At 38.6% G+C, this 17,436-nt stretch overlaps 1 protein-coding gene across 4 annotated transcripts in view; it reads left to right on the top strand.

The window, feature by feature from the left end:
- ptpn13 (protein tyrosine phosphatase non-receptor type 13) overlaps positions 1-17,436 on the top strand; it is a 124,518-nt gene that overhangs the window by 52,737 nt on the left and 54,345 nt on the right. For all 4 annotated transcript variants that reach the window (XM_057818184.1, XM_057818186.1, XM_057818185.1 and 1 more), the window contains exon 7: positions 6,795-7,415. In XM_057818184.1, coding sequence (XP_057674167.1) covers positions 6,795-7,415 — 621 coding nt within the window. The remainder of the gene's footprint in view (positions 1-6,794; positions 7,416-17,436) is intronic.

Here is a 17,436-nt window from a genome sequence, read left to right as displayed (position 1 = left end):
GCTCGCGATACAATACAATTTGTGATACAAGGCTCACGATTACCATGATCTCACGATATGGCGCTACAACAATTATCGAAACAACTAAAAAACAGAAAAACAAGCGATTTTCATCCCTCTGCTGTGAATTGGAATTAGAGTTTATCACTAGAAGCGCGTGTGTGTGAGCGCGCATCTTTCTGTCTTACCTCACACGCCGACTATTGCGTTTCGCGTAGATATCCAATTTACTGCTAAGTTTTTTCCCAGTCCAGTGGTGGTTCTGTTGTACAATTAGCATCTTTCGTGGGGGAAACTGAAACTCCGCTCATCATTTTGTCGGTCCTCTCCGACGTTTCATGGTCCACATCTTCAATCCTTGGTTTTCAACTTTTCATTCAGTAGTTGTCGCTTTTGAAAGCTTAGGTTTGAAAAAATTACTTGCGTCTTCTGAACTTAGGTAGTTTTGGCTGTGTAATGCAAATGACCTTCTCTAGGGTGCTAGTCACATGATCTGTTCGACAAGTTTTTTGACCAATTGTAAAAATTAGGGCTGTCAAACGATTAAAATTTTTAATCGAGGTAAGTACAGCTTAAAAATTAATTAATCGTAATTAATTGCAAATAATGGCAATTCAAACCACCTATAAAATATGCCATATTTTTCTGTAAATTATTGTTGGAATGGAAAGATAAGACACAAGATGGATATATACATTCAACATACGGTACATAAGGACTGTATTTGTTTATTATAACAATAAATCAACAAGATGGCATTAACATTATTAACATTCTGTCAAAGTGATCCATGGATAGAAAGACTTGTAGTTCTTAAAGGAAAAATGTTAGTACAAGTTATAGAAATTTTATATTAAAACCCCTCTTAATGTTTTCGTTTTAATAAAATTTGTAAAATTTTCAATCAAAAAATAAACTAGTAGCCCACCATTGTTGATGTCAATAATTACTTACACAATGCTCATGGGTGCTGAAGCCTATAAAATCAGTTGCACCCAAGCGCCAGCAGAGGGCGGCAAAACTCCATAAAACACAACAAGTGAGCGTTTCACTGTACTGTCATTTAAATCTGTCTGAGCGGGGCATCTGCGTTAATTGCGTCAAATATTTTAACGTGATTAATTTAAAAAATTCATTTACGCCCGTTAACACGATAATATATTTTCGCTGTAGTCATCGTTGACAAAAACAACACTGATTCGGGGGCATTTATAGTCTGGGTGTGACATTATATCGATAAGGTGATATGTCGCGATACTTTATGCCTCACAAATGTCCCCATATGTATAGGAAGTGACCAAAAAGTAACATGGAAATTAAAGACATCCCGATCGATCGGGTCCGATCACGTCATTTTCAAAGTATCGGAATCGGCAAAAAAATATCGGCCATGCCTTTTTTTAATATATATATATATATATATATATATATATTTTTTTTTTTTTGTTTTTTTTTTTAATTAAATCGTTTTCTAATTGTATTTAACGTTACAGACAAAATGTCTTACACTCATCCAAAGTCTTTAGTTATGGCTTAAAGTAGGGCTTTCAAATTTTTCGCGTTAATGGCGGTAATTAATTTTTAAAAAATTAATCACTTTAAAACATTTAACGCAATTAACGCATGCGCTGCACGACCCACTCACGCATTGTCGCGTTTAATCTATAATGGCGCCGATTTACCTATGTATAGAGCTAAAAGGCAGCGTAAAATGAGTAGAGTGAATTTTGGCAGTCTTTGGAGCCTTTTTTTTAATTGGCTCAAGCCTTAAAATCCCTCTCAACATTTAGAAATATCGTGGGAAAGCAATGATGGGAAGAAAGGTAGTAGTTGATCTTTTTCTTAACACCCTATGTTATTTCCCAACACAGAGAGGATATATTAATCGGTGCCAATACACACAGTCATGGTTGCACTTCCCATCTTGCATTTGGGCATGGCTACAGTTTACTGAAAGCTCAACAAATACACTAGAAGACAATATTTAGTCACAATATACAAAGTCACATTTATCCTTTAAGAACTACAAGTCTTTCTATCCGTGGATCCCTCTCACAGAAAGAATGTTAATAATGTAAATGCCATCTTGAGGATTTATTGTCATAATAAACAAATACAGTACTTATGTACTGTATGTTGAATGTATATATTCGTCCGAGTTTTATTCATTTTTTTCTTAATGCATTGCCAAAATGTATATGATCGGGAAAAATTATCGGCAATGATCGGGATCGAATCAGGAGCAAAAAAACATGATCGGAACAACCCTACTGGAAATGCACTAAGATGAACAGGAAGTGAACTGTAACTGCCCACAAAAGACTGAAGGCTGTTAATGGTCTGGTTTCAGTGCCACTGATGGCACTCGACGTTCAATCCAGTCAAAATGAATTGAATGTCTAGCGCCATCAAAGCCAGCCAGTGAGCTAACGTACACACAATTCTAATGGAAGATTTTGGTAGCAACATTTTTTTTGTTTAAAAAAAAAAAAACAGTAACACCTTTTTATAACGATATATCGATTCTTGGTGGCAGCATATTGATAATCTTGTGGGCTAAAAAGTAACGTGATATATCGGCTTTTCTATATATTCGCATAGCCCTCATTTGTTTCATTGCACTTTGACAAGTAGCATGCTCATTTTCTGTGTCAAAAGAGTGAAAGTTGTCGAGGAACATTCAGAATCGGGCATTCGTTTCGGAAAGTATGACCAATTCCTCCTGGTGGTTTTCTGAGAACTTGTTTCCAGACCCACAGAAAAAGCGAGACTGAGCGCACAAACATGGCTTTCGTCCCGATTATGTAAGCGTGGGATGGCATTGATTAAAGATGCATATTTCAGAGAGCCCTGGAGCTTTTTGTGCCCCATGTTTTGTTTTTGTGAATGAGCAGCTGGCAGCCGCAGGGGAAAGAGTCCCATTGAATTGTTGATTGTCTTTCTTTTAAGGGAGCAAATTGCATTTTTTAATTTCAATCTGTGTTTTTATGCTGGCCAATGAACTTGAAATAAATCTGCTTTGGCATCCATCTGAGATTCCTAGTTCTTGGAAAGACCCAATGCATTTTGGATGTGGACCTTCACCAATTGGCCCCAGCACTTGTAATGTAAATTTTTGCTGGACATATCAATATATGCATTTTATGTAGGTTATTTTACATACCGGTAATTTTCATTCCTATACTTACAGTATATGACAGAAAAAACTCAGGTGACTTGAGGTTCTGCTCCAATTTCTGCCCCCAATTTGGCCAAATTGCAAAATTGTCCTATAAGCATGTGTGATAGATCATTGGTAAGCTTAAAATCTCTATTTTCTGGGGGAAGAAAAATTTTGAACAAGAAGGCATTTTTTTTACACCGTAATAGTAGGTCAAATCAGGTGAGTGAAAAATAGACATTTTTTGAGACCTTTGAAATTTTCTATAAGTTTCTCATTTAAAAAAAGGTTTTGGACACCCATTCTGGTACATAATAAATAACGAACACTTCAAGATTATCCCCCTTTGTCTACTCAAGAACGACTCACAAACATGCAAATTCCGATTACTTAATTATACCAGGTAAAGTGGAACTAAAAGAGAGTCAGCGTGGTCTTCGGGACGCAATGAGGAACGGACCGAGAGTAAATATCATGTTCAACTCATGCAACTAGATAAAAAAAAACAAAAAAACAATAATACCTGACTGCGGCCGACAGCCGCTACAAACAACGCCCAGTTGCTACAAACATACGGCCACATAATGCTATGGTAGATATCACAGGCATATAGAACTAGATGCGAAATGACAGACTTCCCGGCGTTAGTAAATGGCTGCCATCTTAAAGCAGTAGATTTCTCTGGAAAGCTCTGTTGTAGCGAACCTAATTAACTTTTTTTTATCTAAAATACACCTAAATCAGCAAAATCTTTACTTGAATCTATCTTTAAATGATGAAACAGCTTTAAAACTTTCATGTCGAAAGTAGACAGAAGGGAAATTATGCAATGATGGGAGCAATTTTAACAACTTTAACGGTTGATTCAGAACATTAAATTAATTAAATGTAGTTTAAAGCTGCTGATACAGAATAGGGACTTGAGTATTTTATTTACTGTTTGGTTTAGCCTGAATCGTAATCGAATCGTTTGGTGCCCCGAGATTCCCACCTCTAGCACTAAAACATGTGGGTAGATGTACAATAATCAAGGAAATTGGTGTGTGAGTAAATGTAAATTGAATTTAGCTCTGTGTTTTATTTTGTAAATAAACATGCCTAAACGGGGAGTTAGCTATATAGTTAATGATAACTTCATTGCATACATTTTTTGATTTGGATTGATTTTAATCTGTGCAAAGAAAAAACGTTTGCAGTGGGCTTTTCAGCTTGTGCATCTTTCGTGGCACGCCCACGTCCCAGGCTTCAACTGGGACCGTGTGCTTTGGTCAGATGAGACCAAGATTGAGCTTTTTGGAATCAAACACTCTAAGTGGGCCCGGCGTGCCACAAAAGATGCGCATGGTGAAAAGCACCTCATACCCACTGTGAAGTATGGGGGTGGGTCAGTGATGCTGTGGGGCTGTTTCGCTTCCAAAGGCCCTGGGAACCTTGTTAGGGTGTGTGGCATCATGAATGCTTTGAAATACCAGGACATTTTAAATCAAAATCTGTGGCCAAATCTACACAGAAATGGTTCACCAGACACAAAATCAAGCTCCTCACATGGCCATCTCAGTCCCCAGACCTTGTTTTGTTGGCAAAAGGGGGTTGTAAAAACTATTAACACCAGGGGTGCTAATAATTGTGACACACATTATTTGATGTCAAATAATTATTTCTTTATGTGGGATTTTTTTCCCCACTGAATAAATGCACTTGTATTGAAGGTTGGATTTTTCTCTTTTTTTCCATTAAGGTCCCGTATTATTTGAATTAAAAAAAAATATATATATTAGAAGCTAAAAAACACATCTTAACCAGGGGTGCCAATAATTATGGAGGGCACTGTATGTCTTTTTCTGGCTTTATGGTAACTCGATGTGCTAGCATGAGAGAGCATCATTGAAGACACAATGATTTTAATGAGATGTTATCACATACTTACCTTGTTTCGATCCATAAACTCTGTGTAGCATGTATCACAGAGTGTCAAGACACAGCTGTGAATGGCCACAGCCAGACTTTGTGGGGATTTTATGGGTTAAACACGGTAATATAACAAGGGTCGCAATGCAGAAGTCATAGACAAAAAGGAGTGGTCGAGATTTTCTTTTTCAAATATTTACCCTTTTAAACATTTTTTTTTTTCCCCTTCAATTTTTCTTTGTTTGGATCGAATCTTTATCCATACAATAATATCCAAACAATTAAGAGATGGTTATGGTACTGTAGATATCAGTGACCTATTTACAGACATTATTTTTTTCATTGTGACGTAAGTTGTTTAAAGGTTTAAAATATGCAAATGAATAATTTTTAGTAGGGTTAGGGAATAATTTTTTTGTATTTTTTTAAAAACTAAATATTAGTCGTCAATTAATGATTCTAAGCTAAAAATGATAGACATTTCGAATAATAAATATAATTACTTACCTTCTTTTTATGGCTAGGTTAAAACAAACGGTTGTGCAGTGTCTGTAAACGGGGGTCTCCAGGGTAAAACGTACAAATTAAAAATGGTTTCGGAGGCATAACGCGCCATGAAACTGCTATGGCAGCATATAGACATATTGTTCTAACAAACACAGCAATTCTTTTGGCTTAAAATACAGCAGTTTATTTTAAAGAGGGGCACAGCCTTGTGTGTGTTTTCCGCAATATATATTGTGAAAGTGTGACAAAATATCAAAATGGTAATATATCGTGATACTTTGTATCCCAAAAGATTACTGATATGCTCCTGTCTCTGTAGTATAGTAGTAGAGTCGGTGTAATAGTGTCTCTGTTAACGCTTTTCGATTTTCGAGGCATTTACGAGTCACTTTCCGTTGATTTTAGCGCATTTTCAGGTCACTTTCTGTTGAGTTTGAGTCACTGCCTATTCATTTGGGGAGATTTCTGGGTCACTTACTGTTCTGTTATCCAAAATCAACAAGAAGCCACCTGTAAATGCCCTAAAATTTACATGAAGTAACCCATAAATGCCCCAAAATCAACAGAAGGTGACTGAAAATCTATAGCAAATGACCTGAAATGCCATAAAAATTAAACACGTTGGTTGCCATTGACCGCCATAGACGTCCAATCCGTTTGAAGTGGGAGGGATGGCAGCGAATGAACGAATGTTCATTCGCTGCCACCCTCCCAGTTCAAATGAATTGGGCGTCTACTAGCAATAAACTCATTCAAATTCACAGCAGAGGGATGAAAAGATCTGTTCCTTACTTGAATCGTAAAATATTGTGAAATTATTTCCTGGCACATGTATCGATAATTGTTATATCGCCGATTTCTGAAATCAGCGTTATCGTGAGCCTTGTATCGCATATCGTATCGTGATATATTGTATCATTTGTTGTCTACTTCCTCAGCAGTTCTACACACATTTTAAAGCACTGCCCTACTTGCAGCAATTTTATTCGTTATTAGTTGCTAGTTCAGGGTTTACCGATGATGCTCACAGAACTGATTTCTCTCCTCCGACTGCAGACATATTTTTACCAAAAATAATGTGATCTTCAAGGGTGTTTGACTGTGGAGATCCCACTCCCTCTGCAGCTGATAATATCTGTTTTGAGCATGTGATTTTTTCCCCCTCTATTAAGAAGTCACTTGATTTCTAAACAGAACTCTTTCTTTGATGTCCTTCTAGGAAGGAGTGCAGCCCCAAGGGTGCTGGAGCGCTATCGTGCTAGGACTCAGGAACAAAGCTCTCTCAACCGGGGTCTCAGTCGCTCCATGGGATCCCTATCAGTGCACAACACTGACGAAGGGGCTGCCCTCCAGTTTCCGCAGTTTGACTATCACCCTGACTCTGAATACACAGGGGAAATGTGCCCCACGTTCATCTCACTCGATCACCAGCAGTCCTACCCCTACCTGCACCCACTTCACCCCCAGCAAAAGGGCCGACCGGTCGAACTGGACCGCAGGTCTTTACCGTTCCACAACGCAGACCTGAGAGTGGCGCAGACAAGGAAGTCCTGGGCTTCATCCGTGGACTTGGCCTGCATCGACCCTGAGGCTCTTCGCTTCGGAGCCTTGGAGGACGCGCGTCGAGGTAGCAGCGCGTTAAGCACGCAGACTATCGGCAGGGTCAAATCAGCATTCGCATCTAGAGAGAGGGACCCTCGCTTTTTGGAGTTTGGTGGACTGAAGATGCGGAACACCCATCACCTCTCTACCCCGTCAGTCGGATCAGGCTTGGCCGGTGCTTATGACCGAATCAAGGAGCGACAGAGGAAGCTGCAGATGTTACGGCAAGCGGTGGACGGTGAGTCTGTCGAGTTTTATCTCCAGAATGTCATTCCAAATAAATACAGTAGTGAGGAAGTTTAATTGCAACGGAACCTCTTAAATAGATCAGAACTTCCATAATAGAGCTGAAACGTTTACGTGAATATTTCAAGTAACTTGATTTTAAGCATGAGGTTTTGCCCGGACTACTTTTAGCGCGGCACAACGCGCTGACGTCACGTACGTACAGGAAAGAAGGCGGAGGCCGCGCATACAGTGGGGCAAATAAGTATTTAGTCAACCACTAATTGTGCAAGTTCTCCCACTTGAAAATATTAGAGAGGCCTGTAATTGTCAACATGGGTAAACCTCAACCATGAGAGACAGAATGCGGGAAAAAAAAAAAACAGAAAATCACATTGTTTGATTTTTAAAGAATTTATTTGCAAATCATGGTGGAAAATATGTATTTGGTCAATACCAAAAGTTCATCTCAATACTTTGTTATGTACCCTTTGTTGGCAATAACGAAGGCTAAACGTTTTCTGTAACTCTTCACAAGCTTTTCATCCACTGTTGCTTGTTTTTTGGCCAATTCCTCCATTCAGTTCTCCTCTAGAGCAGTGGTTTTGGGACTGTCGTTGGGCAACACGGACTTTCAACTCCCTCCACAGATTTTCTATGGGGTTGAGATCTGGAGACTGGCAACTTTTAAAATTAGCTTGACACAAATGGAAATTCAATTGAAACACGTGGGGAAAACACCTAACTTATACGTGTTATGCGTTATCAAGCGTGATGACATTTTTAAGTAAGAATTTTTTTCATAAGACTTACGTTTTTTTGAGTGAAAACGGTGAATTTCCGAGGTCCCAAAAATTCCCCAAAAGAACTTAAGTGCTCACCCATTCCTTTCCAGATGTTGCTCTGTCTTGTGTCTGCCAGATGAGCTTTTTCCCTGCCAAAAAATAGACAAACTCGCTAGTATGAGAGTACTTCGGCTACCGAAAAGAAACAGACAGCCGCGGCTTAGAGGAAGAAGGACAGCTGACGTGCGGGCAACACCTCCAACATGATTTCACATTTACGTGATCATCATCTGTCACTTCACACAAAATTTAAGTAAGAAAACGCTCTCATTAATGTTTCCCACCAGCTACGAGAGTTCACTCAAGCTGGATTAGTGATTCTACCGATGGTAAAACAAATACTATAACGTAAGCTTGTTAACGAGGCCGATAACATGACTAGTTACCATGCCAAGACAGCTAACTAGTTTCCTCTCTACCATTAGCCTACTTTTGTAAAGTCTTCTGTCATTGTAAATATTTGCCAATTTGCAAATATGTTGTGAAAAATAAAAAAATCCTGTTAAATGGAAAACTGTATTTTTTTTTTAACCCGTACATCTCAAAATAACACATTTTAGAGCTATAATTGCAATAACGTGATACTGTGAAATTGCGGTATTTTTGCTTAAGATTATCATACCATCAAAATCTCATACCGGCACATGCCTACTATCAATTATTTAGTTCGAATAATCGAGTAATCAGATTAGGAACATACAATGAGTTGCAGAATATTTTTTAGGAGATTTAAAACAAAGGCTTGCTAAGACTGCACTTCCAAAAGAGTATTGAATGCGAATACAAAATATTTTTTTCCTTCAAACTATACAGAATTGCACTTTCATTTGAAAATAAAATTAAAAAACCTGAGCTGAGCCTTAACTGTGTTAAGAAAATAAATTAAATGAGGATCTTAGTAGAACAACAGCATAGCAAAAGTCCACTAGTTTAAATGGTATAAAATGCGAACTTTTTTTTTTTTTTTTTTACAATGCTTTTAACAAATCATTCAAACAGGCATTCCTACATAAAACAGCTAAATATACCTACAAACCACATTACGAATGCATAGGAAAAAAACATTAACTCAAACGAAAGCTTACCTTATGTTGGTCTTATCTGGGAGCGCATGGATTCAACCATGTTAAATAGGTATGTCATATTCACTGTTGCCACTATTGGGCAGTGTATCCACCCAAATCAATAAAACTAAATGCAAACACTTTCAAAACAAGCCATTAAAACGCCATTTTAATTAAACCAATACTCGAAGCAGCAAAATTTTTTATTCTACCCTTTCAAATTACTCGAGTTAATCAATTAATAATTGCAGCACTAGTACCCAGAGGATCCCGTCCCTAAAACAGATGCTCTTTCGGTTGTGTTCATACGTGTGCACTTTTTGTCTCGTCATAAAATACAAACAAAACATCTGGACCAGGCTAAATATCACTTTCACCAGGCTGTAAAAGAAGAGGCTGCGTGGCAGCACTGATGGGGAGGTGAAAATGACAAGTCCAACGTGCGTGTTTTTTTTGTTTGTTTTGTTTTTAGGGGGGGCTTTTCGGTGCAGCGCTGAGTTTGAGTCACACTAATTACAGGCCTGCTTAATTCTAGACTACGCCGTTCTGTCATACATGCAAACGCATCCTCGCCAGTCGCCGCTCTGTCCTTATGTTTCTTACATCAGCACTGCATATTGCCGAGAATCATATTCGTATCGTATGGGATTTATTGTGTTATTTTTCACTGCATTTTTTGAAGTACTTCTTTTTGAAGTTTCTCTCAGCCAGCTCGGCTGAGTAACACATGGACAAAGAGGTCTGCTGCCCATTTGCACGTTTTATTCTGCGCACTTTCATAATAACATGAACGGCCTTCTTTGCTCCTCCTCTCTGCGTTCGGGCAGTTATTTTCGGTGCGCTCGAGCCGCAGAGCCAACTTTTCTTCCTCAGCTGCGGCTTCTGCTTCTCTACCGCGGGTCACATGTCCCTCTCGTTCTACTCCCATCCTTATCCTCACTGGCCAGCGATGTTTGACTTTATTTTTATTGAATGGGACTAGAGGAATCAAACCTCTGCTTGGGTATGAGTAGCATCAGAATACAACCCAACAGTTTTTTTAATCACATTGTCCAAAGTTACCAAGATGCTAAACTACAGTAGGTAAAAGCACACTGATTTTTGCCATGTTAGCCAACCTAACACATAATATTTAACACGTTAGCCAAATTAGCACATGGCTGTCACCCCAGGAGGAAGCCTCTTCTATAGACGGTACACAAGAAAGCCCACAAACAGTTTGCTGAAGACATGTCAACAAAGGACATGGATTACTGGAACCATGTCCTATTGTCTAATGAGACAGGCGGGCTTACTTGTGTACCGTCATCAGAAGAAGAAGGCTCCTCCTGGGGTGACAGCCATGCACACCAATTGATGTAGAGTGCAGCGTATGGTCTGAGCACTAACAGGCTGACCCTCCACCTCTTCAATCTCTGCAGCAATGCTGACAGCACTCCTGTAACGAGTCACATGACATTTTGGAGGGGAAATGACAAGCAGTACTCAATGTGAACATTTAGGGATGTACGTATTTACTAAGGGGTGTACTCACTTTTGTTGCCAGGGGTTTAGATATTAATGGCTATATTTTGAGGGGAAAATCAATTAACTCTAATATATAAGCTGCACACAGACTACTTTTCATTGTGTCATTTTGTCAATGTTGACCCATGAAAAGATATACTTAAATATAGAGCTGAAACGAATACTCGAGCAACTCGAGTTTAAAAACTGATCCGAGTAATTTTATTCACCTCAAGTAATCGTTTAATTTTGACAGCTCTAAGCATCACGTTTTGCTCGGACTACTTTTAATGCGGGACAACGCGCGTGCATAGAGGAAGAAGCAAAAAAACCTTACTGCAGCCGACAGCCGCTACAAACGACGCCGATGTTGCTAAAAATTAGCCCGCATGACTCTACGGTGGTAGCAGGTAGCATCTGATGCGTCTCATAGAGATCACATTTATGTTTAACTAGATCCGAAATGACAGAGTCAGCGGCGTTAGTAAACAGCTGCCATCTTAAAGCAGTAGAGCACTAAGCGCTAATAAAGAGCGCTAAGCGCTAATAAATAAGATTAACGTCACTGTCATTCGCTCACGTAACGTTAGCCCTGCGGAGGGCTAGGTTTCTATTAATTATGACCACTGTCGATGCATGGCTAACGTGTGTTACATACAGGCGTTAACATAACATAGCGCTTGGGAGTGATGAGGGTGTAAAATAAAAACTTAACTATCAATTTTAGCTCAGTCGTCATTGCTGGATAAAACACCGAGTAGCACTGGTCCATAATGTGCTCCAATACAGCCTGTATCATACATTTATTTTGAACACTGCAAAAACTCAAAATCCTATCAGGACTTACAGTTTAGACTAACTTAAAACTTAACTGCAACTTAAAAATAGCTTGACACAAATAGAAATTCAATTTAAACACATGGGAAAAAATCCTAACTTTTAAGGGATGTGTGTTATCAAGCGTAATGGCATTTTTAGGATATATATATATATATATATTTTATAATAGGATCTAAAAGTTTTTTGAGTGAACTATTAATATTATTATTCCGATTTTTATTGATAATTTATTTGTTTTGATCTGTGTAAGTGCTATTTGCAATAATACCAGCAGTATTTATTCAGGATTTAGTGTAGGTTTTCAGCCTGTGGAACTAAATTAATGGAATTCTAATGTGTTCTTATGGGAATATACTGCTCGACATGCGACCATTTCGACTTACAAAGTCCTGGAACGAATTAACGTATGTAGAGGTACCACTGTATAGATTAGATTAAAATTGTATCGAAACCTGAGTATATTTAACAACAGTAAAAAATGATTTACAAGAGGCTGATTCTACAGATAATTCAGGTGCCCTCAAATGTGGCCTTCGTTTCAAGGGTGCATTGCAAAACCCTCGTTCCGAAATGATTTGCACGCCACTGCTCAGTCCTGAAACATATTTCTATAACGTATAGCATTTGAACATTCCTTGCCAGATATGTTATAGCCTTGTTACTGCTAACCTTACATTGCAACCAAAAGATGATGCTGCCAAAATTGGGATATTTTATGAAGGTTGAAACATTCCATTTGACAAGAATTGGGTGCTTCACAAGGCATCCACATTTTTGTAGAATTCAGGCGCACGCTACTGTAGCAATTTTAAACACTCTTTTTTCATCTTCATTTGGCCTAGCTCAAATATGTCATTTTCCATCTCGAGCGTGGTGTGAATGGGGCTTTCGCAGTAGATGTGTTCTTTGGCTTCTTCTTCGTTCTCCTCCTCTCACTGCTTTCTCTTGTTTCCTGCAGGAAATTGATGGCGCAGCAGTGGTCAGTGCTCTCAGGTTTCACCCACATGCACAGTGCATGGATTCTCTCTGTGAATGTGTGTGTCTTACTGCACTAAACATTGTGTGTGTGCATGAGCGTGTGCACGGGCATGTTTATACCTGGTTGCTTTCATCTTACACCCGACCACCGTATTACACACTCGTCAACACAAGGTGTTTCAATCAGTAGATCCTATTGAAAGTAAATCTGGAGCCTATAATTGCAGTCATGTGTTGCGGATGAGGGAATTCCAAACGTTATTGGACTTTTCCGGCACTTGGCAGCAAGTCATGTGGTTCAGAGCAGCGGTTGCTCCAATTAAGAAAACAATATGGAACAGGGAGCTTTGAGGGAAGGTACAACCCCTCAAATTGTCCTAATTGTTGGCACTTTGGCATGCTGACTTCTATAAAAGATTAGAGGCTTTCTGTACTCGTGCTTAGAAACCGATGCTGTGTAAGCTTTTTCCAACGACACCATTTGCTAAGTTTGACTTTACAGTACCGAACAGAAAAGTTTAATTAGTACGTTTTACCAATTTTCAGCCATGTTTATAGCTATCTTATAGCTTTGTAGTAACTCCACAAACTGGAGTTATAAACTTCATTACAAATGCATACACAAACATATATTAGCTGAAACAACTTACAGCCTTATGTGGGCCAAACCAGAGCGCAGCTGTCCCTAATCCATGTTTGACAAGATTTAGCTTCTCAGTCATAGGGCAACAGTCCAGCCAGACCCAACGCTGCCACCACAGAGCAGTGTATCCTCCATCATTTAACAAAACATAATACTTTTTTGGATAGTTGTTTTGAAATTTACTTTGAGGAGTAATTCCTATTTACGCGGAAATTTGGGTTACGTCGCCAGTGTAAGAACAAAACTCGTTCGTAACCCGTGGACTACCTTTACAATTATTAAACGAGATTTATGTGTATGTATGTATAACCTTCATTTCACCAGGTAAAATCAGTGAGAATACCTTCAAATTACCGTATTGGCCCAAATATAAGACGGCCCTGATTATAAGACGACCCCCTCTTTTTCAAGACTCAAGTTTGAAAAAAGACTTTTTGAACACCAAATTAATTTTTATACAGAAAATAATGACAGTACATCTGAGACAAATGATTATAACATTATATTTGACAGAAAAAGCATGTTATTTTGCCTTATTGAAATCTTAATATTTGAACATTTAAAACATGTAATCTAAAGTGAAATCAAATTCGTAAATGAATGGCTTCTGGTTTTGAAATGTAAATAAAACAAAAAAATTGCAATAACTGTATTAGGGCTGCAGCCATCGATTATTTTAGTAGTCGATTAATCGATGAATTAGTTCGAATAATCAAGTAATTGGATAAGGAACATGAAAAACTCAAATTAGCCTGAAACGGTATAAAAAATAAATACATGAGGAGCTATGTACAACAAAAGAAGAATTGGCTAAGTTACATAGCAAATGTCCGCCATCTTAAATGCTATAAAATGTTAACATTTTTACAATGGTCTTAACAATTGGTTCAGACACATATTCCCTTAAAAAAACGGCTAAAAATACCTATAAACCAAATTTCGAATGCATTAAAAAATATTATTCAAACAAAAACTTAGCTTACGTTGGTCTTAACAGGGAGCAGTTGGATTCAGCCATGTGTAATGAGGCAGACAATAGGGCAGAGTATCCACCCTAATCAATAGAACTGCAAACACTATCAAAATAAACCATTACAACGCCACTTTAATTAAACGAATACTCAAAGCAGCAAAATTTAATTTTAATATTTTTTTCTAATCGAGTACTCGAGTTAATCGATTAATAGTTGCGGCACTAAACTGCTTTAACCATCAAAGTGAAGTCTAACTGTAGTCTTGAAACAAATCTGAATAAGGAAAAACATTGCAATAAAATAACGCAAACTGGTTAAAGTTGAGAGTAGCTGAGATCTGTCATGACAGAACATCGCTTCAATGATATCTGGCGCCATCTAGCGTCGTGAATGGGTATAATGTCTGGACCGCGACTATAAGACGACCCCCACTTTTTCAGTCTTATTTCAATGCAAAATACACCGTCTTATATTCGGGCCAGTACGGTACAATGACCAGAGACTTAAAGGATTAACTCCATCTAGCGCTACCAAACCCCTGAACTTATTTTTATAATTATACACACTCAGCAAGAACAGCACATTATTTTTTAAATAATTGAACCCAAGAGGACATCACGATAAGATGTAAACAAGTGAGAGTGAGTTTAAGACTACGCTCACCATTGCTAAAGCTAATGCTAACGCGAATGCTATGCTAATGCTACGAGTTACATTTAGAGTGTAAGGAACACTCAGTTAAAACAGCATTGCATATTCTCTTGTGCAAGATTTTTAAAAAATACAATATTTACAAAACATGCTAGCCTTAAGCTTATCCTTGCGGGCTCCTGCAGTCAGTCAGCAGCGGCCGCAGTTGCCCACAAATCAGAATCCTTTTTGGTCGGCTTTTTCTCCAATGGCTGATGTTTGGGGGCAAAAAAGTCCTTATGTGAAGCATAGGTTAAGATGAGTGTGTGACCTGGTTCAACTTGGTCATCTGTGTGTTTGTCAGTTGATTGCAATTGCCTTTGCATGGGAAAACTCTCTGGAAGTGAAAAATGCAACTACTTACCCAGTGTTTGGAACAATAACTGACAAAGCCATTCACCGCTGCATTTATGTACAACGTCTGCCAACCTTAGATGATCTTGCGATAGCCTTGAATTCTTTATATTTGGGGAGAAATCCCTTAGGGTTTCACACCAAGAATTATGCAGTGCTCGGTCCCGTGAACAGTTTGTATTTCCTTGTCCTCTGACAGCTGTCAAGCCGAATACAGGAACTGTATGTGGCTGCGTGCATTTGATATGGTGTACTACAGTACTTAATACAGTGCATCACTGTGGGTTAGTTACAAAAGTTTGTGGTCACTGATGCCAATTGTGTGCGAGAGATAGACGGCGCCAATCAGGCAAGTGACTTGTGTAAAAATGTGGATCCACATTGTTACACTGAGCCAAAGCATCTATCCTGTAAACCAGGGGTTTTCAACCCAGTCCTCAAGGCACACTGTGGGTCCTGGTTTTTGTTCCAGCCGATCCAGCAGAGACAGTTGAACCAATGAGGCTTCTGCTAAAACAAGCCACACCTGACTGCAATCAACTGATTGCACTTGTAAAACACCAGATTGGGGAAAAAGTGTTGTCATCTTGTTTGGTAAGAATGAAATCCTGCACCCACAGTGTGCCTTAGTGGAATAGGTTGGGAACCCCTGCTGTAAACGATTAAATAAATCCAAATTAACTTTGCATTACACGAGGTCCTTGGACAATTTTTTTTTTTTTTTTACTATTTATTGAAGTACATTACATTAATCTTGTCCACTTTTATTCATGCCAGTATTAACTGTTTTCGACAACCAGCTAGCTTTGGCTACTTTGTATTATGGAAGAAAGTGATGGTGGTAGGAGTACTTTTAGTCGTGGTAGGGGGAAGGGCATGTAATATAAGTAGTGTTAGTAATACTAGTGCAGGTTTATGATACTACTAGTAATGTTGAAAATATTGTGAGCAGTAGTGGTAGTGGTGCTGGTAGTAATAAGTGAAGTACTGTAATTTTCAGACTAGAAGATGCCACTTTTTTCCCCTCATTTTGAATCCTGCGGGTAATAGTCCAGTGCAGCTTATTTGTTGATTTATTTGGGTTAATAGGCAACACTTTGTTTGACAGCGGCGTTGTAACACTGCAATAAGACCGTCATAATTATGACATGAGACTATCATGGACATAAATGAATGCTTATGACAGATGACATTAAGTGTTATCTGGAAAATTATGTCACTAACTCCATTTATGTCCAGCTCAGATCTTTTACATCCATTAAAAAGGTAGATTTTCCAGATGACACAAAATGACATCTGTCATAAGCATTCGTTAATGCTAATAGCAGTGTCATGCCTTAAATATGATGGTCTTAAGACAGTCTTATGGCAACACTGTCAAAGTGTGAATGAAGTGTTACTAAATACCATAACTAGCAATTCATGAAACAACTCGAACAGTAACTGAAGAAATAAAAGAAAGAATTAGTACAGAACATGAATTTTGAATTTTCTTTTTTTACATCTGTAGCGCTGCAGTGCATGCTAGTAGGCATGTTGGACAACAACAGTGTTGACAGCAGGTGGCAGCAGAGGTTGACAGTCTCCCCCTAGGGACTCCCAATTGTTTCAAAACTTCATGGTGATTCATTTGGTCTTATGACAGCAATATAATGCTGCTGTCAAATAAAGTGTTATCGTTCAATATCTTTTGGTGTAAATATCACATAATACACAGAGGACAGCTGCAGCTTATAGTCCAATGCTGCTTATCGATGAACAAATGCAGTTTTCGTGGCATATTTGGTGGGTGGCGGCTAATATTCAGGTCCACCGTATAGTCCGAAAATTAAGGTATGTGGAAATGGAAAGAGAAGTTGCTGTAAGGGCCGGCCTTTATACATAGGCGAGCTAGGCGGTTGCCTAGAGCGCCATCTAGTAGAGAGGGTGCCAAATTGTTGTTTGTTTTTTTTTTGGGGGGGGGGGGGGGGTTGTGATTGTACACTTCCCGAACGCATTCTAACATCTCAAGTACATCTAAATAGGCTACATACACTTTAAAAAAAATATTTGCAGTTTCCGACCTCGATCATATTAGCTGCCTGCTATTTTGTATCACTCACGAGGCAGGGAAGAACAGTTTTCGCTTACATAATGTAAA

Source organism: Corythoichthys intestinalis, chromosome 17 (assembly GCF_030265065.1).
Source record: "Corythoichthys intestinalis isolate RoL2023-P3 chromosome 17, ASM3026506v1, whole genome shotgun sequence".
Taxonomy (NCBI): Eukaryota; Metazoa; Chordata; class Actinopteri; order Syngnathiformes; family Syngnathidae; genus Corythoichthys; species Corythoichthys intestinalis.
This window is presented reverse-complemented; position numbering and strand designations above follow the sequence as displayed.